We start from the raw sequence: 26,092 nt of genomic DNA, 5'->3' as shown, positions 1-26,092 counted from the left end.
ATGGCTGCTGTTCGTCCTAGATCTTTCATCTCGAGATTACAATTGGGTCTCTCAGTTTTTTTTCATCGACGATTTGGAGCTAAACGTTTGATACAAATTTTCACGTCTTTTGGTTTAAGTGCTTCGTATAATGATACTATGGCGTATGAGGCGGCTACAGTTTTTAACCATCAGCCACATATTTTACCACCAGAAACCGGGACATTTATTCAATACGCAGCAGACAATGCTGGTATTAACGTACACACTTTAGATGGCCATAACACTCTACACATAATGGGCATAATCCAAATTATTACTCCTAGAAGTTCAGTTTTAGCAGAAGATCCTTTATCGCGAATGAAACAAATTATTTCATCGAAAGATTTTGCAGAAAAAGCTCATGTGCCAACACAAGAGTACCACAATAATGGTGTAGTAGGATGTAGTAAAATAACTGCTCAGAATTTTGCTTATGAAAGTGATACAACTTCTTTCTTACTCCGGAAAATAGATTTGTTATGGTTGTATGGGAAATGGAATAATTTATCGCTATCAGGTTGGAACGGTTATATTGAAGGTTTAACAAAGAATAATATTGATTTTTCAATGTCTAGAATTTTGTTCTTACCATATATTCACCAACCTGCAAATGACTACAATAGTATATACATTACTTTACTTTGTGCTTTGGAGAATACAAAGCATTACTTGTTACTTTTGATCAACTTTTGTATGCAAAGGCTAGAGAAATTGTTGCTGCTGCACCTGAAGAATCTGATTAGGGATAGGTACTGAGAGGCATCTTATATCCGTTAAATAAGGGATAATGTTGTACTTGTTTCACCATTTTCACCTAATTTGAACCAGAAAGAGTTGAACTTCATATAAAAACGTCTTTTCAACATATTGTATAATTTACAAATTAATATGCGCTTTTTATAATAACAGTTATGTTTTTGAAATAATGGCAAAATAAAAAAAGAACATTTTTTGACCTTTGACCGTGCATAAAATGTTTATATTAAGTGGGATCGATGGGGATTTTTTATATTTCATTTATAATTGTGTATTTTGTGTCTCTGCTAATTTTCACCTCTATGTGAATTTTTCCGATTTTTTAAGTTTTTTTGTTTATTTTGACCTTTGACCTTCCATAAAATTCTTAGTTCAAGTGGAATCGATGGGAATTTTTCATATATCATTCACAATGATGCATTTAAAGTCTGTACCAATTTTCAGCACTGTACGAATGTTTTCAATTTTTGTAAAAAAAATTTCAATTTTGACCTTTGACCTTGCATAAAATTTTTAGCTCCACTCAGATCGATGAGGACTTTTGACATTTCACTTATAATGATGTTCTTAAGGTCTGTACCAATTTTCAGCTTTATGGGAATTTTTCCGAACTCGAATGTCTATTTTAACCGGGCTATCTATCTGTTGGTGGATCTTGCCAGATGAGCACCTATTGTTTTCCTTCTTCTGCCAACAGATTAAAATACGGATTTACGTAGATACTGGCGACATTTCCACATAAAAGTAGATTCAACACACTTAAAACCATGTCATTTTGTGGCAATTCGGGTATCGGAAACATTCTCAAATTCAATATTTCTTCACTTGTAAGACATTGAAGATAATAAAAAGAAAAAAAAAAAGGACCTGCGATCTTCCACTTCCCCCAAACAACTCTAATTTGAATTCTGAAACTTTGAATTCAAATTATGTTTTTCGCAATCACGAGTTGCGACAAGACCCTACTGATTGGAGTTATTGTTTCTAGAAACGGCTCCCCCTCCCAAAGCTTATCTCTCCTCCTGTTTGGTTACGTGTGTAAAGTTGAGTGTGTGTGTGTGTGTGTGTAGGCTTACGTGTGTGCACGTAGGTGTATGTGGGTGTGTATGCGTGTAAAGGCCCATGTGTGAGTGGGAATGTGTATGATCATGCGTGTGTTGGACATGGACGCCACCGTCCAGCAGAAGTGGATTCTGGGGGACAGTGCTAAGGACGAGAGGAGCTGCACCGGTGGGCGGTGGTGCTGCAGAGGCCCCTGGTCCAAGCTGAAAAAGAAACCACAACATCAAGGACGGTCAAGTGAGAACAATAAGCAATCGTGATTGCTCAAAAAAAAAAAAAAAAAAAAAATGACATCTGGAATTTAAATTATGTTTTTTGCAATCATGAGTGTGTGTGTGTGTGTGTATGCAGGCGTGTATGTTTGTGTGTTTGTGTGTGTAGACGTGTGTGTTTGTATCTGTGTACAGGCATAAGTGTGTGGGTCTGTGTATGTGTGTATATGTAGACGTGCGTGTTTGTGTCTGTGTACAGGCATGAGTATGTGGGTGTGTGTATCTGCGCATATATAGGCGTGTGTGTTTGTGTGAGAGTGTGTGTGTGTGTAGGTGTGTGTATGTGTGTATATGTAGGCGTGTGTGTGTAGGTCTGTGTATGTGTGTATATGCAGGCATGTGTGTGTGCGTGTGTATGTGTGTGTGTAGGTGTGTGTATGTATGCGTGCGTGTGTAGGATGTGGACGCAACCTGGAGACGGTTTTCGCTATAGGAGCTGCATCGTGAGGCGGCCGGCCGACGCTGGTGCTGCAGAGGGAGGCGGGGGGAAAATAAAATCAGCGTAACGCCAAAGACAGTCAAGTGAGAACCATAAGCAATGTGATTGCTCAAAAGCCATGACTAAGCATATTTATTTTCTTTGTAATAAGTACTCTTATGGAAAACTTAAAAAATCATCCCGAAAAATATTAATTAATTCCTACGAAATAATTGATTCTATCCTCAGAATCTGCATGCACAATGAACTTTTCTTTTCATTTGGAAGCTACGCAGATTCTAATTTGCATGCCTGAAATAATCCTCAAAAGAATGTCATCAGCACCCCACAACAAACGAAGCGTTCCCGATCAAATTCCAAAATAAATTCATTTCCAACAACGCTGCAGACAGCCAAACCAATTAACCTGCGACGTCGGAACCACATTTATTTCCATGTTAGCACAAATTGTTCGGTAATGAATCATCCAAGTAGAGAACTCTTTGCAAACAAATGGGGTTTTAAATTTTCTGTTGACAGTATTGTTTCAGTTTAAGAACTCAGCGCGTTTTCTCTTCATAATTCTTTTCTTCTCAGCGATTTCTTTCGTCATTGGGAAAAAGCAATACAACTACTAAGAAGAGAATAGGGAAGTTGCAACCGATTAAATGTTCATATTTTGGCTATTGGATATTGTTAATTGACCCTCAAAACTAAAAAATTCACTATCGCCGAATTTTAAAACACCGTGGTTGATTTTTAATGACTTTTTAAAAATCCACGCGCAAAAGTGCGCTCTTCTGAAACGTCACGAGCCTACGTCACAGGGCGCGAATGGGCAGCCTTCCGCCGAAGATCCCTTGTTTTCGCTACGGACATTTTGAGCGCGCTGATATTTTTATTTTTCAGAAATTCAATAATCTTTTTGAACACACTATGGAGACCGGATTCGTTAAAGCACAATCTGAATAATCTTCCTCATGTAACATCAATGATGACATTCGAATATTTCCGAGAGGATGAGAGGTTTAATGTTCCAGAAACGCGAGGAGTTAAATGCGAGGAGATAAGCCTTTTACGTTTCGTCTTCGAAGTCGAAAGCGTGACCTTCGGCTTCTCCCCTATCGGAGGAGCGCATGACGTCACTTCCTATGCCATTTGACGTCACAAGCGCTTGAACTTTAAAAATTAATTTAAAAAAAACTACTTATCGTATCGCAAAAATTTTTTCACCTATGATGTTCATACATGTTAGTCTATCATATAAAAATAAAATCGAAAAATCGAACACTTCCCTATTAAATGAATCGATGAATTTTACCATGTCAATAAACAATATATTGTTAGGAATAAAAAGTGAAATAATACACGATAGAAAGTGAAGGATAATTGAAACTATTACGTTAAAGACATAAATTTGCTGAGAGCGGCCGCGACTGTTTCGTTAAAATACTAATAAAAGGTAGTAAAACAAATAGTGTTTTGTACAAATTAAAATTTAATAAAACTGGAAGGGTTAATTATAATGCAAGTATCAGAGCATGTCGAAGTTTTTGTGTCAGCATCGGAGAATATAAAGAAACTTTGTTTTTCTACCTATTTCTACGTTGAAATTGCAATAAGTCTTTGACTATTCGCTTCAGAAATAAGAATTAAGCAATTTTAAATAGCTTTTTTAATGCATTTTTAGATGATATATTTGAATTTTACAATATTTAGATCTATATTGGAGTTTAAGGCCGTTAAACCAACGTATTTATCTAGAACCGCTATATAGATAGGCCGGCGCATCAGCTTAAGTTTAGCCATTTTCGGTCGGATTTTTCATTGTTGCTCTGCTAGGGTTACCACATCAAAGTTTCAGATTTCACCAAATCTAACGAAAATAATATTTTATTTTATAACAACTCACGTGCCGCTAATAATTGCTTACAGTGAACAATCACCAAACGCGATAACTCGTCAACAAAAGACAACCACTCAAACACGCGCTCCGATCCAAAAAGGCTAATCTTAAGCTAATGCGTTCGGTTCGTATATATATAGGGGCCTTATATCTATACTCGATTGCAAGTTTTCTTGGCTATGGAGAAATGAGCTGCGGCCAAGTGAAGGAAATAGTTCCTTGCGCTTTGCCAGATAATCGGGGGAAATTACGCACTTTGCTTTCGAAATCGGATTAGTTAGTTAAACCGACGCAAAAGGGACATTTTTTTGTCATAATTTCTGTGAATCGTTAAATATTTTCAATTTTAAGAGCGGTGCAGCGCGGATCCATACATTCATTTGCAACTGAACGAACCAGCCAATCAGAGCTCACAAACAGTTGGCGATCTCCGGATATTCTGCGTTTGGCGCGATTTTGCTCAAGTGCTCCACTCTCGTTCGCTCGTCGTCCGCTGTAGTTCACTATTTTCGCTCGTTTTATTTTCTATCTTACTTGCTCGTTTTTCTATTTTTGTATCATTGATAATGGAATCTACGACGCCAAAATTGAGCTATGTGTTTCAGCCACACAAGCAAGGCAGCGCTTTGAAGAGCTCTGCAAAGACTATAGTTATGAATGTGTTTCATAAATTGCAAGTAAGGAATCCCAACGATTCTGTCACTGAAATTTTGGACAAAACTTCGGACTTGACAGGTGTTTCAACCCGCAGCATCTTACGAATGCAAAATGAATTTAAGATCCAAGGCTCTTTTTCTACACCTGGGAGAAAAAGGCCCGCAAGAAAAGGCAAAGCAACGCGAATGCAAAAGTTCGACGACTTCGTCCTGTCTGCCATTCGAAGGAAAGTGCATTTGTTTTTTAAAAGAAACGAAATACCAACGGTGGCGAAAGTCATGAAGACTATTAACGAGGACACTGACCTACCAAATTTGACAATCGCCACAACAAGAAGATTGATGCAAGATTTAGGGTTTGTGTACAAGAAGAGATCAAGGAATTCTATGCTGATAGAGAGGGAAGACATCCAAGTCTGGAGACGAAAATATTTGAGGCAAATTCGCCACTACCGAAATGAAGGAAGGACTGTGTACTATACAGATGAAACCTGGGTGAATTTTGGCCACACAAAGCAAACAGTGTGGCAGGACACTTTCATCAAGAGGCCGAAAGAAGCATTTATGTCTGGCCTCTCAATGGGATTAAAAGCTCCTACAGGAAAAGGATCCAGGTTAATAATTACTCATGCTGGAAGTGAGAAAGGCTTTGTGAAAGGAGCTGCTGATGTATTCAAGGCAAAAAAAAAGCAAAGGAGATTATCATGAAGAAATGAATGGAGATTACTATGAACAATGGTTTAAAAATAAATTGCTGCCAAACCTTGACCCCAACAGTATTATAGTTATCGACAATGCTTCATACCACAGTGTTTTTGTGGAAAACATTCCCAACACTTCCACCAAAAAAGATGACATTCGACGATGGCTGACATCAAAAAATATCGCTTGGAACTCGGATATGCTGAAAGCTGAACTTTTGAATCTTGTACAAAATGTCCGCAGCAAGTATGAGGAGTACCGTGTTGATAGGATAGCGGCTCTTCATGGTCATACTGTTTTGCGGCTTCCCCCTTATCACTGTGAGCTGAATCCCATTGAAAACATATGGAGTGTTGTCAAAGGGAAGGTGGCAGCAGAAAACAGAACATTTAAAGAAAAAGAAGTGGAAGAGCTGACAAAAAAAGCTATTGATAATGTCTCAGATGAAACGTGGAAGAACTGCGTTGGTCACATTATTAAAGAAGAAGAACTAATGTGGGAACTTGATGGAATGTGCGATACTGCTGTTGATAACTTGATGATTCGTTTTGATCCCGATTCGACCGACACTGCTTCTGAAGGAATGCTTAGTACAGAAGAAGTCATGTCATCCTAAAAATTAAGGCTTCTGTAATTGCGGGTGGTATTTTGTCGAGTTTTTTGTAAAAGGTCTAGAACAGCAAAAGATATTGGACAAAATGAAAATCCAGATCTATGTTAATGAGTAAAATTATGGCTATGATGCAATAGAACTACTACATAATTCAATTCAATTAAAACTTTATTGCAATATCAAATATTTTATAATGTTTCGTAAAATATTTTAAAATTGATCAACTAATAGAAATAAAACGATTGTATATGAATCATAATCTTTTACATTCCCAAAGGAAATGCAAATAACGCTTTGGTTGGACTAGAACATTTTCTTTATCAACATCGACTAGTTAATTCATCCTATATGACTTTTGATTCTAGATTCAAAAAACTTCAGACATTTTTTCTTGTTTTAGTTGTTTACATGCATTATCGAAGATGAAATTACCATGTGACAGAGACTAATATTTTAAAATTTACAGCAAATACACATGTTTTATTAATTGTTATTTAATGTATTTTAATTTGATTTCAATTATCAATCTCCGAATAAACATCTCGTCGTAAAAAAAGCTCTATTTTCACTTCAAGTATTTCACACACAATTGTATGTAATGAGCAATTTAAATGTGCTATTTTGTTTTATAAATTGTTCCTTAAATGAAAAGAATCAACATATTCATTTATAGAGATGCACCGAATATTCATGCTGCATTTTTGGTGGATAAAACGTATATTGGGTTCTATCGAATACTTCAATGTTCAGCAACTAATAGTAAACAAATTCAAATGTTTGATAATTAGAAATCAAACTTTTTTTGTCATATATTGAATGAAAGTTACAGTATAGTATAATTCAAAATTAATTGAAACTGTTACTAATCAATTTTATCATATTATAATAATTTTAATGAGAGAAAGAAAAAAACTCTCTTGTTAAATTTAAATTGTGTTGCTTTTCAATGTTTTCTTAATTCTTAATCATTATTTATTATCATGTTATTAAAATTTAATAACCCTTTGCACTTATAGAGAAATCAAAAATATCTGGCAATGTTGGACTTTCTTAATTTTAATGATGATCATACAATTTATCAGTTACCAAAGAGAATAACATACCACAAAATCAGTTGAAAAAATTGTAATTTGTAATGATAATTTAAACAACTTTGGTTTCTATTTGTATGTAAGATAAATGCAAGATTCCTTATTTATGACATAACAGGTTGCCATGATTATGAGTTCTCAAATCATATACAGTGTTTATATGAATCATGTTTGTTCTAAACTGTAAAGCAGCTAATTCAACAAAGCTGGGTTTTGTTCGGATTTATTTTAAACTTTATATATATATAGATTAACAATTACACTTAATGTGGATAAATTTGCGATGTAAAATGGAAATGCGTTTACATCCCCCCCCCCCCCCAAAAAAAAAAAAACATTGGCATAAAATTGATATTTTGTCTGGGGCAGTTTTTTTCAGCGCGGAAACAACTGACATGAAAAATAACATATTATAATTAGGCAAGACATTAAAAAAAATTAAAAAATTGATTTGAATTTTGACATCTTGAATTCAAATTATGTTTTTCGCAATCACGAGTGTGTGTTTGTGTCTGTGTGCAGGCATGTGTGTGTGTGAAGGTATGTGTGTGTGCAGGCCTTTGTAAGTGTGTGTGTGTGCGCGTGTATGCGTGCGTGCGTGTGTGTGAGGGATATGAACGCAACCTAGAGACGGTGCTCGCTAGAGGGGCAGCATGGGAGAGGCAGGTCGAAGGTGGTGCTGCAGAGGGTGATGGCGGGGGAAAAATCATCTAACATCATTCAACAGTCAAGTGAAAGCAATAAGCAATCGTGATTGCTCAAAAAAATGAAATAGCAGAAAATAAACCTAAAAAATACATTACAATAAAAAGCAGAAAAATTTCGCATTAAAAATATAACACTGTTATAAAATCAAATATCAGAACGAATGTGATTTTTATTAGCGGCTGGTGCTGCAGAAAAGAAAATATTACAGCGTTAAATCCAGGGCTGTGGAGTCGGAGTTGGACTGATTTTGGGGTAAAGGAGTCGGAGTCGTTAAAAAACATGTCGACTCCGACTCCAGGATTTTTTTTCTTTCATTTTCACCGACTCTCCTTACATTTTTTGAAAACTGACCACTAATTGGTTCGATTACATGTATAAAAAGCTACAAATGAGAAAATAACTGCCGTTATGGCAATCAGCTAGCATGAGCGCTTACCGAACATTCTGTAGCCGTCCCCTAGTTTGCTTGCTTTTTAACTTAACTAATAGCAACTGTCATCAAACGGTTTTGTTGCCTAGCATTCCCAAGTAATCACTTTCAAATAAAAATAGAAGTATAGTGTTTTGTTCGATCTCAGTTATAAAATAGTAAAAGGAATGTAACAATTTAGTAAGCGGAGACCCGTATCTCGGGTTTAAACTTTTGAGGGTGTTCGGCAAATTCAAATAAGTTCTGGCGCGAAAGCACGAATCCAAAAGATCCGATGAAACAATCTAATGTTTTTTAAAAATTATTATTAAGAATATTTCTATAAGCTTAGTTCTCACTAAAAAGTATGGAACAAAATAAGTGTAAATGATTTCTTGGTTACAACACTCAATAATTAGTTACTAATCTTAAAATGATCATATTAAGGGTAACTCTAAAGCAGCCAATAAAATTTAAATTAAAAATTTTTAAGCTAAAAAGCTATATCCATATTTCAGTTTTAAAGGGGTGACCCACTTTCCCCAAACAACCCCAAAAGTAATTTTTAAAAAAGTTTCTTGAATATTTTAATTGCATTGCATTGCTTGAATATTTATCATTTCAAGGGCATTTTAAAGGAATTTCGAGGTTATCAAAAACTTACCAGTGGGAATTATAAATATATTGTGTTTTTTTACCCATCCCCCTTCTGCTTTTCTTTGTTTCAAAGTCCTTTTTATATATCAATACAAAAAATACTTTCCTGCAGTTGAGGCTAACCTAACCTGGCAGTGTCTAATGCTGTGATTAGGATCTGCGTAGAATTTATATTGCTGCCAAGTTAGGTTTGCCCTAACTATAGTGATGTATTAATGAACAGTTATTAAGTCATAGAAACTTTGGTTGAATATATTGAATGATATTTTTACATTAGAAGTGAATAAAAATAAAAATCAATAATTTTCGATTTTGAAGATTCCCCAGTAAATTTTTCTGGCTGCGCTACTGACCCACGAGACCGAGTGGATGCCCCCCCCCCCCTCCTTGAAAAGAAAAAAAGAAAAAGTAATCATTATTCATTCTCTGTAGTGTAACATACTTAATCACATAATAAATTTATGTAGAAAGTTTATGAAGTACATTTTGCAAGTTTTTCTTATAGCGTAAGAACATTAAGCACATTACTTACCTAGGTTTCTTTTTTTGAGTAAATTTTAATGCATTACGATTGTTTTTGAGAAAATTTGTCAGGCTTTTTTTGAAATAAAAAAAAAGTAATAATTTCTACCAGTAACGACTTTTATATTTCTGAGAAGAGGAAATAATTTTTAGAACAAAATACTTGAATTAAATACCGTTTTTTATAAAGTGGTGGGGGGGGGGGGAGCATTTCTTATTCAATCAAATGAAAATCAATTGCTATTCTGTCATACCGCTCATTGGTTTCTTGACTGAAAGTAGATCCTGCTTAATAAGTCCCCCCCCCCTCTTCTGCCGAGCGTACCAAACATTTTAATTTCTCATTTTTATCCCGTAAAACTGCGATTCCATGTACGGGCTCGACTCTAACATAAAAATCAGTTCCGTGTGAAATATGCCAAAGCGGATTAATTCGCCAAGCAGGCAACTGCGAGTGCGGTGTCTTATCGGAGATCTTCCTTACAAACCTACAGGCGGTCTTTTCACTCAGTGTTTTTCCTCCGCGCGTAATGACGTCACTGACAAGTTAACTTGCAAGCTAGTATAAGGCCCCTATATATACGAGCCGGCGCTGCGCATCAGCTTAAGATTAGCCTTTTTGGATGGGAGAGCATGTTTGAGTGGTTGTCTTTTCTGGCGAGTAATCGCGTTCGGTGATTGTTCACTGAGAGCGATTATTAGCGGCACGTGAACTGTTCACCAAACGCGAAACAATCACCAAACGCGATAACTCGTCAACAAAAGACAACCACTCAAACACGCGCTCCGATCCAAAAAGGCTAATCTTAAGCTGATGCGTTCGGTTCGTATATATATAGGGGCCTTATATCTAAGGCCCCTATATATACGAGCCGGCGCTGCGCATCAGCTTAAGATTAGCCTTTTTGGATGGGAGAGCATGTTTGAGTGGTTGTCTTTTCTGGCGAGTAATCGCGTTCGGTGATTGTTCACTGAGAGCGATTATTAGCGGCACGTGAACTGTTCACCAAACGCGAAACAATCACCAAACGCGATAACTCGTCAACAAAAGACAACCACTCAAACACGCGCTCCGATCCAAAAAGGCTAATCTTAAGCTGATGCGTTCGGTTCGTATATATATAGGGGCCTTATATCTAAGGCCCCTATATATACGAGCCGGCGCTGCGCATCAGCTTAAGATTAGCCTTTTTGGATGGGAGAGCATGTTTGAGTGGTTGTCTTTTCTGGCGAGTAATCGCGTTCGGTAATTGTTCACTGAGAGCGATTATTAGCGGCACGTGAACTGTTGATTAAATAAAGTATTATTTTAAGCAAATTTGGCGAAACCCGAAACTTTGCTCTGGTAACCCTAGCAGCGCAACAATGAAAATTCCGATCCAAAATGGCTAAACTTAAGCTGATGCGTCGGCCTATCTATATAGCGGCTCAATATTTATCTATACATAGCGGCCATTTTGATGACGTCATTACAGGGGGACCTTGACCTCTAATCAAGTACATCTCGGTGATTGTTTGCTCTGTTATATGATCATAAGCCTTGCATAAAGTTTCACACTGGTATCCGGAAATGATTTTTTTTTGCACAAACTCCACCGACTATACGTAAAAGCGTAAGCGAATCAAGTGCGGCCGTGCTAAATGCAAACTTGATTGAAGATTCCCTCTAGGACGAGTCACCGTTTTTATGATATTTGACGCCGAAATAAATGTCCAGAAATAATAGATGAACTGATCATCCCAGACCTTTGCATCACCCCACGCACAGTGTCCAAGGGAATTCGATATCATTTCATGAGCTCTTACATAAGGCCCCTGTGCGTCCATTCAATCGGTCAACTGATAAGAGAAAGGCGTATTTTGGCGTCAGAAAGAATCATCGTTATCGACGTCATTAACGACAAAATGAGGGAAATGATTCATTTGTCACATCATTCTTACCAGATTGTTATTGTCTCGGCTTTCAGTCTTTGTGAGACATAATGATAGCAAACAAAAGATGTTCTAGTTATGGACACAATTGCGGGGGAGATTCACAATAGGTTGGGAAAAAAGCTTCATAGCAAATATCACTCACTAGCGCAAAAAATACCGAATTGTTTTTTACAAGAAACTAAAATTAAACATTTTAAAAAGCCCCGACTAATTATAGTTTTGCATTCTAAGTTCATCTACATCAGTGTTTTTTCTGTAAAAACGCGATTTTTTTTTCACAAAAAACAGTTTTTCAATATAAAGCCTAATTAAGTTAAGCCTTGGGGGAAAAAAAACTGTGAATTGACGCATAAGGCAGACGATTTGCAACCATAACAATGAAAATTTGTCTCTTCTCGCTTTAAAATTTTAAACCTGCTTAGGGTTGCCAGGCGTGGCTGATATTAGCCACTTTGGCTAATTTCAATCACACTTAGCTAAAAACAAACTCAAAAGCATTATGTATGTCAATGTTAGGCTTTTTTTTTTTTTTTTAAGTGAAACTATTGCTTGACCTTCTTATTTTATTTTATTTATTAATTTTCTTTCTTATAGTTTAAATAATTTTATATTTTTTTAAAATCTGGCATCTATATTTTGTTTCGGAAAAACATGTCTTGAGACTGTTTATATTTTGTTAGGACTGTTGTTGTTATAAGTTGTTGGAGTGGTTTGTGGATCATTAGTTTTGATGGATAGCATGATGCTGTATGCAGCATTTTCTGGCGTAAAGTGATCAACTACACTAAAAGTACTTATTCCCAATGAAAATATCGATTGGGATGAAATCGTGAGACGCAACATAGTATGGAAGGAAGTCTTCGGTTAAAAACCGATTTCACCACAGCAAAAACTGGCCCCAAGGTCAAAATCTTTTAATTAATGACAGGAAAATTTTATAGTGGAAACAAATGTAACAGATAGTTTAAAGCAAAATGTTAATTCATTTGCATTCCGAATCTTCTTTGTGTTTTAATGTTATAAGAAGGTCGAGTGCATAATATTTCGTTAACGTGAAGCTTTTCAAGTATATTTGAAAAAGTATCGAACCTTAAAAGAACACGAGTTGTCAAAAAATAACTCTTTTAAACCGAACGAGGCTCGGTCGTCCAGGTACTATACATTAATGAAAACTTTAATGCGCCGTCAAAGATATAAACCACCCAACCGAAATAAGTTATCGCTTTATCTATGCACGTATTTTTTTTAGTATTGTATGCGTACATTTGTAAGCACAGAAACCCAAAGAAAACAACATGCAAGGTTCAATAAGGTACTTTTCCGAAAAAGGAACTTCATTTAGTTTGGCAACTTGTTTACTTTCTACATAAGCGACAGTAAAAGCATTGCTTTAAACGATTGGCGAATATGCATTGTAAGTATGGGAACCCAAGAATTTAGAAAATGAAGTTTTTGAATGAGGCCAGCCACGAAATGTCTAGTTAACAATAGCGATAATAGGTTGAAATCGCCAAAAAAAAATTTTTTTAAGTGCCAAGTGACGTACTTTTAAAGGAAGTGAACCAGTTAATTTCATCATATTGTGATTGGTGGTATGATTTGCGCAAGCGGTGTATTCTGCCTTCAACGGAAAATTCGGGGATATTTCGATAATTGGGAATTTGGGGTAGAATAACGGTAACCGGGTCGCGGCGATAAATATTTCATTCTGGCAACCCGCTACCTTACCTTGGTGACGGAGCAATTTTGGTAACCCTACCAAGCTGATATGCTATTTGTTTGGCCAATCAGTCATTTCAGAATTCATCTTTACAAAATTGTAATTTGTTTGTTCAATAAATCTTTCCTTTTTTAAAAAAAAAATTATGTAGAATAATATTTTAAATTTTCTCAAAGGTGTTTTTTTGTCTGAAAATTGGCAACATATTGTGTTTTTACAATTTTTAGATCTTCGAAACATTTTATGAAATTTTACATCGCGAAATGTTTGTCACTTTTAACTCTTTTAAAATATAGGTTTAAAAATTAGTTATTCATACCTTTTGGATACGTTTTTGGAATGTGTTCGAAGTAAGTTATTTCCTTCATGTTTAATTGTTCTATCTTAAATTTAAAATTTATTAATTATCGTTATCACTTATTCAGTAAGTTAGAATTATAATTTTAGTTATGATAACATTCTCTGAATGGGTATTTTGATGTGATTTAACTTATTTAGATGATCATTTTAAGTCTTAATTAAACAGTAAGTATTTTTAATGGCTTTTTTTCATTATTTCAATCTAATGTCGTGTTATATCCAACTTTTACTGTTGTTAAATTTCGGTAAAAATTTATGTTTCATTTTAATGTTCCTTAGAAAATTAAACATGTTGATAGAAAGTTTCGTTCACGTACATCATGATATTTTATTTCTTTTCCTACAAAAAAAAAAAAAATGAGTTCAATATTACTGCAATGGGAACGTAAAGAGCAGTATCGGCAAATTTTTATTTAAATTTTTTTTTTTCGAATTTTCGTCATGGGTTGTACTTCAGCTTTCTTGTACAAGCTTGCTTACTTGCTTTCCACTGAAAAAACAAAAAGGTAAAATTCCATCATTTCGCTATTGTTAGCATCGAATCTAAAACACGTTTCTTTTTATGTCTCAAATATTCTTCTCTGTAGATACTGAGCTTTATCTTCCCACGTTTAAGTTAACATCTTGAAAAAAGTTACCTCTCATTTGTCTTATCTACAAACTTTATTTCAAAGTAAGAAAAATAATATAGTTCTATAAAAAAAGAATAGGCTTAATCATTTGTTTCTTTCCATATTTTGCAATATTTTAAAAAAGAGAAAAGAAGTTTAATGCTTTTTTTTTTCTTTACGGTTGCAATCAGAGAAAGAAAATGGTTAATAAACAGTTGTAGTTACCAAGGTGATAGTTTGAGCAATGCGAAGCTCCGCCCATTGTCTTTGAGTCAAATTTCATTTGGTGGTAGAATTACGGTAACCGGGTCGCGGCGATAAATATTTCATTCTGGCAACCCGCTACCTTACCTTGGCGTCGGAGCAATTTTGGTTACCTTACACCAAAGCTGATTTGCTATTCGTTTGGTCAATCAGCCATTTCAGAATTCACCTTTGCAAAATTGTAATTTATTTGTCCGATAAATCTTTCTTTTTTTAAAAAAATTCCATAGAATAATATTTTAAATTTTCTTAAAGTGATTTTTTTGTAAAAATTGGCAACATATTGTGTTTTTTCAATTTTTAGATCTTCGAAACATTTTATGAACTTTTAGATCGCGAAATGTTTGTCACGTTTTTAACTCTTTTAAGTTATAAATTTAAAAATTAGTTATTCATACCTTTTGGATACGTTTTTGGAATGTGTTCGCAGTAAGTGATTTCCTTCATGTTTTATTATTCTATCTTAAATTTAAAATGGATTAATTGTGGTAATCACTTATTCAGTAAGTTATAATTATAATTTTAATTATGATAACGTTCTCTGAATGGATATGTGATGTGATTTAACTTATTAAGTAGATCGTTTTTAAAGTCTTAATTAAACAGTAAGTATTTTTAATGTCTTTTTCTCAGATTATTTCAGACTAATGTCGTGTTCTGTCCAACTTTTACTGTTGTTAAATTTCGGTAAAAATTTGTTTCATTTTAATGTTTCTTAAGAAATTAAATATGTTGATAGAAAGTGTAACACCATATACGTCATTAAACTTTTCGTTCACAGACATCGTGATATTTTATTTCTTTTCCTACAGAAAAAACTGAGTTCAATATTACTGCAATGGGAACGTAAAGAGCAGTATCGGCAAATGTGTATTTGAAACTTTTTTTCGCATTTTCGTCATGGGTTGTACTTCAGCTTTCTTGTACAAGCTTGCTTACTTGCTTTCCACTGAAAAAACAAAAAGTTCAAATTCCATCATTTCGCTATTGTTAGTATCGAATCCAAAACACGTTTCTTTTTATGTCTCAAATATTCATGTCTGTAGATACTGCGCTTTATCTTCCCATGTTTAAATTAACATCTTGAAAAAAGTTACCTCTCATTTGTCTTTTCTGCACACTTTATTTCAAAGTAAGAAAAATAATATAGTTCTATAAAAAAAAAAGGCTTAATCATTTGATTCTTTCCATATTTTGCAATATTTTAAAAAGGAAAAAAGAATTTTAATGCTTTTTTTTTCTTTATGGTTGCAATCAGAGAAAGAAAATGGTTAATAAACAGTTGTTACCTAGGTGATAGTTTGAGCAATTCGAAGCTCCGCCCCTTGTCTTTGGGTCAACTCTCATTTGAAGATTTCTTTTATTTACATTGTAGTACTTTGTTTACATTGAGTCGTAGGTGCCAAATTTGGCAGCTTTTGAAAAAATACGCCAACACGACCCGGTTACCGTAATTCTACCCATTTGGTGATTTCTTTTGTTTACATTGTAGTACTTTGTTTACATTGAGTCGTAGATGCCCAATTTGGCAGTTTTTGAAAAAATACGACAACGCGACCCGGTTACCGTAATTCTACCGTAACCCTATGTGAGTAGATTTTACGGCTTTCTTTGTTTAGATTTTCAACGAAAAATACTTCTCGCGCAGGCACTGCAGCCAAAAATGGGTGCCAATGAAGAAAGATCGCCAGATTCCCAATAATAGAAATCTTCCCAAAAATAGAATGCGGCGATGTGAACATAGGGGATATTTTGATAATTGGGAATCTGGCGATCTTCCTTCATTGGCGTTAGTTTTTGGCTCCAACGCCTGCGCGGCAGGTATTTTTCTTTGCAAATCTAAGCAAAGAGATCGGAAACATCTATTCACGCAGGGTTACTATAAATCAGCAGGGTTACAATATTAAAATTATTTATGCCAAGTATGAGACGATCGCGCCAGATTTCCAATTATCGAAATATCCCCTGAACATAGAAGAAAACCGCAATTGGGAGTTTAGTTATATATTTTACATCTTGAAGATTCAGCCATCGTCTTACAATAGGTGTTAATTTCTAGTATAACATTGAGGTGACTTTTTTTGCCTTAGAGACGATACTTGGACAACCATTCCAGTTCCTTTTTACTTTTGCTGTACCTGATTATCTACTTTTCACATACTTCAAGAATTATTTTTGACTGATGGTCTTACTGTCAGAAAAATAAGTCTCTATTTCTCAGGTTCATATTTCTTGTAGGGGATTAACCTCTCGCACAGTTCTTCAGACACGCTCAAGTGCTTTCCAGTGCTCCTGGTGATGATCGTTCTAGGAATGGCCCCATATTCACTCTTCATAGTCACCATCAAGTGGGGCATTCCGGGGGGCTCGTGCCGGCTTGCGTCTGAGAACAAGTCCATGTCCGATTTGGTGTTCTTGATCCTGTTGAAGGCTGTCTGAGAGCGAGTCACAATTCGGTTGCAGGATACACCAGGTTCGTAGATGTCATGAAGACTCCAGCTGTCTTTCTTGGAATTGGAACGTCTTTTCTTTTCCATGTTCTTTTACTGTTAACTAATATTCTATTGAAAAAAAAATGGCTATTTATCTTGATGATGGTTATAAGCCTGATAGTTTCCGATGGCTGTCTCCGAGTAATGGATCTGATTTATATCTGCTAACTATTTATCTGAACTAAAATTTTTAATTTGAGATTTCTGCTGGCTGATCTTACTCAGAAATCTGGGAAATGGCCCAGCTACTGAAAAGTATTAAGTTTTACTGACAAATTTTGAGAGCTGGAATTTTGAACCGAAATCTGAACTATTAATAATCTGAAATGAATTTAGTTTTCCATCTCGAGGAGTCAGTGAGATATTGTGAATCATGCGCGTTTGAAAAATGTGCATTTCAATTTGTACGTGTGGCTCCACTGTATCACCAGAATTCATACAGGTTAAAACTGATGCAATCTTATATAATTACTAGTTTTACCCGCACGGCTTTGCCCGTAATAGAAAAATTAAAAGGTCTTTTGGTTCGCCTGTATATTTACAAATAATATATAGTGAATTTTCTCGCCAATTGGCTTGTGCTCATGTTACGATTCCAAGTTATGATAATTTTGTAATTTTCTCGTCCAGCTTATGAAAATTTTGTTCTTAGAATTGGAATAGAAAAAGAACCACATGTAATTTTTGAAAAATCGCTTCAAGGTGCCCACCACATGCTACAAACTAACTTTGTGCCAAATTTCATGAAAATCGGCTGTACGGTTTAGGAGCTATGCGCGTCACAGAGATCCTGACAGACAGAGATCCGGACCGAGAGAGAGATCCTGACAGACAGAGATCCCGACAGAGAGACTTTCTGCTTTATTATTAGTAAAGATAAGTTTGAATAATGTTTAACATGCAGGGAAAGGCTTTATTGTGACAAGTCTGAGCTCAATCTGGTCACTTCACTGTTTTACTGGTAAGACTGTGTCATTTCAGGAGAATGAAGAAACGAAAAAGAGGTTAACTGTGATGGCTATTTACTGGAGTTTAGAGTTAATCCACTGGAGTTAGGGTTAAAATTTCAACCATCAAAATATCATCAAGCAGGCAATTGCTTCGTTGAAATGTAGAAGAAGACAACAATTTTCACCCTTCATACCTTGACGGGCGACTTTCTACTAGATGAAATATTAACGAAAATTATTTCAGTGTCCTTCGAACTCTTTCAGTGTCCTCTCACCTCTCATAACTATGCACCACCAAGATCTGCTACGCATGTCCTATAAACTTTGAAAGAAGTATTCTATTGGGATTGGGTTCAAAAGCCACGTCACGTTTCGTTGAATGTCAGGAATATCGTCAAATCTCTTTCCTTTCAAAGCGAGTTTGAGTCGTGGGAATGAGAATATGTCTAGAGGATTTCAGCAATACTGCGGTACTATAAACCGCACTCCCGGTCACTTTCGATTAAAACTTTATCTAAGTCAAAAACGTACTGGTACGCATTTGTTTTTCTTACATGAGGTAAGGTGTTGCAAAAAAAAAAAAATAATAATAATAAAAAAATAATTTGAATTTTGACATCTTGAATTCAAATTATGTTTTTCGCAATCACGAGTGTGTGTTTGTCGGCGTGTATGCTTGTGTGTGGGGGTATGTGTGTTTGTGTGTACGAGTATGTGTATGTGTGTGTAGGTATGTGTGTTTGTGTCTGTGTGCAGGCATGAATGTGTGGGTAGTTGTGTGTATGTTTTGTGTGTGTGTATGTGTAGGTGTCTGTATGTATGCGTGTGTGTATGTGTGTAGGTGTATGTGTGTGTATGTGTGCGCGTTTGAGTATGAAGTTGTGTATGTATGCGCGTGTGTGTAGGACATGGATGCAACCTGGAGAGGGCTTTCGCTGTAGGAGCAGCATTGTGAGGACCCGGTCGACGGTGATGGTGCGGAGGGTGGCGGTGGGAAAATAAAATCATAGGACGCCAAAAACAGTCAAATGAAAGCAATAAGCAATCGTGATTGCTCAAAAAAAAAAAAAAAAAAAAAACCCAAGTAAACACTGCTCAAACGCAGTTTGTGTGAGAGAAACCTGCTACTCAATCGATTGAAACTCTTTGTAGGTGGCGCCGCCTATTTTACATGAATGTGATTAAATTTTAATCATTTGTATATCACAGTATCTTCTAGTCCTGTTAACTTCAAGTGTCTAAACGTCGTCTTCTTGGAGTAGTAATAGTAGTGAATTTTCGTGATTTGTGGCCCTACACGTTTTATGTAGAGTTCTGAGATTTTAGATGGGTCTACATGTGAGAGGCATTATATTTTCCCACGAATGTACAAAATATTTGGAATTTTCTTCAGTCACTTGTGTAGTTTTGTTTCGCTAAAACAATGCCAGTGACTTAATAATTTCTTCATTCCATATTTTATTACAGTAAAACCTATAAAGTTGACCACCTGTCTCAGTTGACCGCTTTTGTTAGGAACGGAGTTAGTCCTACCTTATACAATAAAGGAAAACCTCTGTAACTTGACCACCTCTCTACCTTGACCACCTGTCTATCTTGACCACTAATATACACCAGCTTTGGTTTGGAGTACTGTACAAAACCCTTTGTAAGTTGACCGCTAGGAAAAAGCATTAGATTGTACTAAAAGCTTCATTAGTTATGCCTCAAATAAGTAACCAGACATTTTAGAAAAACCTATGACTGTTTATGTTTTCATCGAAAAACATTGGGCTAATGTTAAGTATCATAAAATGCGCCAAACTTCAATGCGGAGTAATTTTGTTGAAAAGTAGTTTACCATGGTTACAAATGTACAAGAAAAAATCACGTGAAGAATTTGGGTCACTTTTGACTTGTTATGAATTTTTAGGAATTGTTAATATCACGTAGTTTTTCCATAGGCAATGAGGTAATTTTTCTTTTTTTGATCGATTCACAGAAATTTTAAATTTGTATGATGCTTTAAGCGCCATTCTGGTATATAATCTCTAAAAATATTTAAACAACATTTTTTCTTATTGTTTTAAATGAATGTTAAACAATGAAAGCGAGTTTAAATTATTCCAATTAATTAAAAAACGAATGCATGGGACAAGAAATGGCAAAAAAAAAAGTTTTCATTACTTCCCCCTATAAGTAGACAACCTGTCTAAGTTGACCACCAGAGTACTGTACCGCAAGTGGTCAACTTACACAGGTTTCACTGTACTTTATTAAGGCATCAACATTACTAAAAATTAACAACACAAATATACAATATAACATTAAATTTCAACTGTCAATAAAATACATTGCTCAATATTTTCTGCATCATTGAAAATATATTTCATGCTAAAACAATTTCACTTGCGATGCATCGTAAATGATGTTACTTAAGATATGAATGAATGATTAAAAACATTACAGAATATAATGCCTTACAAATGTCATAAAACATATTAATACCTAATTTTTTTAATCGAAATAAAAGATCAAGATAAATATGCTCGTCCAAGTACAAATATTCTTCTAATGACTTTTACTTGAAGCACAAAATATGCTTTTGATCCTCTTTCAATTCTTCAAGTGCCTACTACTCCGCTTAAAAGCAAAAGGCAGAACCATCCCTTAATTCCTTTACAGGTAGTGTTCTGTTCATCCGAACACAATTTACGAATCTTTTGTTCTCTTATGGATGAGTAAAATCAGTCAGCTCTTTGCCCACAGGGGATGAAAGTTCGTTTACGGAATATGAAGGGAAAGAAATATATCCTCTTCACATTCGGGCAAGAGACTGACTGACATAGCTTCTGAAGTTTCTGACAAACTTTGCTTCTTTCTGTATATTGCTCAATTGCTCGTCATTGGTCGACTCTCAGGGAAACAATTTTTAGCTTTTTATACCTTTCTATGAAATAAAAAGAGATTTTAGATTGAGAGAAGGGGGGAAAGTGCTTATTTTCAAACAGAATGCCAGAGGCATCAAGTTTTAGATGTTCAGCATTATATTGGTCTTGTTTCATTAGAGAAGTCAGTTGGAACAGAATAAAAATAAAAATAAATAAATAAATAAATAAAATGTAAAGCAAATAAACACCGAGCTTTTCTTTTTTTTGAGGAATCACGATTGCTTATTGCTTTCATTTGACTGTTTTTGGCGTCCTATCATTTTATTTTCCCGCCAGCACCCTCTGCAGCACCACCGTCGACCGGCTTCTCACGATGCTGCTCCTGTAGTGAAAGCCGTCTCCAGTTGCATCCATATGCTACACACACGCACACATAGACACACACGCACACATACACACACGCACGCACACACACAAACGCATACACACACATACACCTACACACACATATGCATACACAGACACCTGCACATACACACACACAAAAACATACACACACATACACACAACTACCCACACATTCATGCCTGCACACAGACACAAACACATATGCCTACACACACAAACCCATACCCCTACACACAAACACACATACCTCCACACACAAACATACACGCCTACATACACAGACTCGTGATTGCGAAAAACATAATTTGAATTTAAGATGTCAAAATTCAAATTAATTTTTTTATTCTTTTTTAAGTTCCTGCTCACTGTAAAACCAATAAGTGTGTAACGTGAACTGAAATATGATACTAATTTTTTGGCGACAAGAGTTATTTTGGCGACCTTAGATCTTTCACATGTTGTTGCAGCATAAGACAGTTTTAGTGTCAATTGGCGTATGTTGCACTAATACATGGTAAAATGATGCACCATCCTTTGTAACAAACACATTAGTACCATCAATTGGCGTAGCAGGACACAAACTTTTTTACATTGCTGTAAACTGTGAAGATACTACTAACTCCATCGTTCCTTTTAGTAGGTAACTTAAAGGGTTTATAAAAGTGTACGGAAGTTTTCGGTGGTAATGCCATAGTATCACAATGAGTTCGATAATAAGTTACATGGTGGAGGATGGGGACGTTTTATGTCTCTTAAAAAGTTTTTTTTTTTTTTTTTTACAAAATATGAGTGTGACCAGTGAAGTTTCTGTTATTGCGATACATGCTAAAGATAACGTGTTTCAATAATAAGTTTTATTAATGCAGAACCTCAACTTCTATTTCCTTAGCATAAGAATTTTTGAGCAATCGCTATTGTTTTCACTTGACCGTAGTTGATGTTAGTTTGATTTTTTTTCTATGCGTATAAGACGAACTCCTTTGGTCCTCGGGCCTTTTGCGAGCATTTTTCTCTCTCTCTCTAGGCGAGAGCGTCCATTGAGAAGGAATACTAATGGAGGGAGCCATAGCAAATGTCTCAGTGAAATAAGCTTGGGACCCAATGTTTCCCAGGTCAGGTGACTTGTTTGGCTGGGAAGTTGTCGCATTTTGGCACGCAATCGCTCTTTTGGCATTAAATATTTTTCAGACGACGCGACGGCGCTTATTATGAAGTCAGGGCTACAAATCAGAGCAACTCTGGCTCCAACTCCTTTACCGCATAATAATAAATAAATAACGGATACAAATACAGGCCTATCATTCAAACTCCCTCTCCCCACTTCTTTCCGGATTTTAAAATAGAATGTAATTGCATTTTTCATGCATTTTGATGTTTATTCCCTGAAATGACGGACACGTACAAATAGTTTAAAGTGTTCTGCTATTGACTGAAAATTTATGGATTCATATGTATTGTAATCAATGTTTTGAAATGATTTCATACGCAGGCATACTAGTATTTAAATTGAAGCATAAAAATAGCAAATCTTTATTCTTGCGCATCTGCTGCTCACAGGAGCTTGGCGAGAAGATACTCGCCAACAAAGTAAATGTACACAAAATGCTTAAGAGTCATTAAAATAATTACTAATTAAGTAAAAAGTGTTTTTGTGGAACTAAAATGTTATTTGCACTCAAGATATACAATGTTTTATAATTTTTATAGATAAAATAAGTACAAAAATTTAAAAATTATAGGCAACTGTGGAATATGTACTCGTTGAGTGCATATAAATGTTATTATTTCTTTATTTAGAAGTAAAAAACATTCGTACATGCTAGGGAAAAGTTACTGGACCTCCTGGTATGGCTTTTTCCTCACAGTTCACAATGCTAGAATACTGCACTATTACTATAAGTCTACTTTTTCCCTTATACAGTTAAAGGTTGTTATCATGCATGGCTTCAGCTAATGAAAACTTCTTCAGCGGTTACGGTCAACTCGAAATTGCTCCCCATGTCACATGGTACTGTTGCCGTATCGGAATAGTAGGGTTGCACTCTCTCCATCTATTCCTTCTCAATGGGAGCGTCCGCGTCTTGTTTTTCTCGGATCTCTGCGGGCATGTCATTCCTCCTGGGCAATGGCGTCCATGTCCCTCGGAATTGAAACTATTTATAACCGACTCTCTCGAATTTACCCAAACTTTATACAAAAACAGCATCCAGAACTCAAAATTCAGCTCCTGAAATTAGTTTGACGGCTTGAATTCAAATTATGTTCTTCGAAAATTCTGATTGCGATATAAATGAACCTTTTGCAGAAACAAACAACACAACCAGTAGGGTCTTATCACGATTAGTGATTGCGAGAAACATAATTTGAGGTCAAGCCGTCAACAAGTGAATGACAGTTTTTTTTTTCCTTTTTATTATTTTTTAGCACTTAATTATTGCTGGAAAAAATTTCATATACCGAGTTTCCTACTTTTTTCCAAAAAGTAGATCTGTTCCACTTAAAAAAAAAAAGGGCTCACATGGGGTAGACAGAAACTTCATAAAATTATTTCGCAAAAAGTGAAACTTTGTCAATAATACAATAAAACTTATTTCATTTCAACTATAAATCTTTATTTTCTTTCTGCTAAAATCAATTTTGAGATCTCCGAAGAAAGGGGCTATTCGTTTTCTATTTGCTCTTTTTAACAACTCCACCAACGGAAATTAATTTCTCTTGAACTATTCCATTGCTGAAAGAAGATAACGTATAGAATTCCGACATAAAAACGAAAATGCTCCCTGCAACTGGAACAAGCGGCAACAACGTTCGATTCTGCACTTTTTCGGCGTTCTATGGGTCATCAATGACTTCAGAGAGCTGATTAGCTTCCATCAAAAGATTCCGGCGGCGGAAAAATGTTGCCGGGGAGAATTCGGGGTCGAGGTCTAACAAATATAACAGCACGTGGTTAATTGAATCGGAAGACTGATGGTGATAACGAGTAACTGAACTAGGGGACATGTGAATCAGAAATTTATTTTTGTTGAATTGCGCGTTGGTACAGATATCTTTATAAATAGAAACTAAAATTTAGGTCACAAATTAAAACACTTAAAAACCGTCATTTTCTTTAAATGACTATTAATTTTTGGCACGACTTTTTTTTTGAGCAATCACGATTGCTTATTGCTTTCATTTGACTGTTTTGATTGTGCTATGATTGTATTTTCCTGCCAGCACCCTCTGCAGCATCACCGTCGACCGACCGCCTCACGATGCTGCTCCTCGAAAACCGTCTCCAGGTTGCGTCAATATCCTACACTTACACGCATACATACACGCACTTACACACACACACACACAAACACATACACACATACATACACCAACACCCACATACACAAATACTACACACACAAACATATACAAACACTCAAACACATACACACACCCTTACATACACACACTCAAACACACACACGCTGACATACAAACACCTACACATACACACACAACTACCCACACACTTATGCCTGCACACAGACACAAACACATATACTTACACTCACATACACATTCCCCCGCACACACAAACACTCATACACACAACTACCCACACAGTCATACCTGCACACAGACATAAACACACATGCCTACACACTCATACACATACCCCCTGCACACAAACACACATACACCCCACACACACATAAACACACACGCCTACATACACACACACACTCGTGATTGCGAAAAACCTAATTTGAATTCAAGATGTAAAAATTCAAATTAATTTTTTTCTTTTCTTTTGTCGTGTCTATGATAGTCACGTTAATGCAGCTGTGAGTCTTGATGACGATCAGCGGCATTTCATTAATGTTTACGGCATATAGATCTATAAGTATTCTTCTATCTAGGAATTTTTCCGATGATAGCTTAACTCGTATTCTTCTTAGATCAGCACTTATAGCTGAGTAGTCAAAAACATGGCCCAGTATCTGCTGTGTATATGGGCTGTCATGCCTATTTCTATAGACTCTCCTGTCCTTTCTGTAGCCCTTTCATCCCTGTTTGATGATTGGTTCATAGCCTGGTAATGGTTTTTGTGATGATTCTATGTGCATTGATATTCCAAAGCTGGTCTTACGTTTTAATTTCTCTCTTAATTTAGACTTTGCTTTTTCATTTGCATCTCGGAGCGTAACATTATTATTGTCAAAGTTTACATTTCTGGCTTCTTTGGCTAATTTATCTGCGTTTTCATTGCCTGAAATATTAACACCTAGGTATCCACTGAAGAGTGCAGATTTTGTTCAATAGGGAAGTTTTCGATTTTTCAATTTTATTTTTATATGATAGAGTAACATGTATGAACATCATAGGTGAAAAAATTTTTGCGATACGATAAGTAGTTTTTTTAAATTAATTTTTAAAGTTCAAGCGCTTGTGACGTCAAATGGCATAGGAAGTGACGTCATGCGCTCTTCCGTCACAGGAGAAGCCGAAGGTCACGCATTCGACTTCGAAGACGAAACGTAAAAGGCTTATCTCCTCGCATTTAACTCCTCGCGTTTATTGAACATTAAACCTCTCATCCTCTTGGACGGAAATATTCGAATATCATCATTGATGTTACATGAGGAAGATTATTTAGATTGTGCTTTAACGAAGACGGTCTCCATAGTGTGTTCAAAAAGATTACTAAAT

The 26,092-nt window shown here is 35.7% G+C and overlaps 1 protein-coding gene across 1 annotated transcript; it reads left to right on the top strand.

Moving 5' to 3' along the window:
* Positions 1-5,803: 5,803 nt before the first annotated feature.
* LOC129219773 (uncharacterized) lies at positions 5,804-6,409 on the top strand. Its single transcript, XM_054854072.1, has one exon. The coding sequence runs from the start codon at positions 5,804-5,806 to the stop codon at positions 6,407-6,409; it is 606 nt and encodes a 201-aa protein (XP_054710047.1).
* Positions 6,410-26,092: the final 19,683 nt, after the last annotated feature.

This window comes from Uloborus diversus, chromosome 4, assembly GCF_026930045.1.
Source record: "Uloborus diversus isolate 005 chromosome 4, Udiv.v.3.1, whole genome shotgun sequence".
Classification (NCBI taxonomy): Eukaryota; Metazoa; Arthropoda; class Arachnida; order Araneae; family Uloboridae; genus Uloborus; species Uloborus diversus.
Note: the sequence above shows the minus strand (reverse complement) of the source record. Positions and strands in the feature narration are given on the sequence as shown.

Bases quoted from the DNA above. Each gene is read 5' to 3' on its own strand.
- LOC129219773 (XM_054854072.1), top strand. From the start codon at position 5,804: ATGAATGGAGATTACTATGAACAATGGTTTAAAAATAAATTGCTGCCA.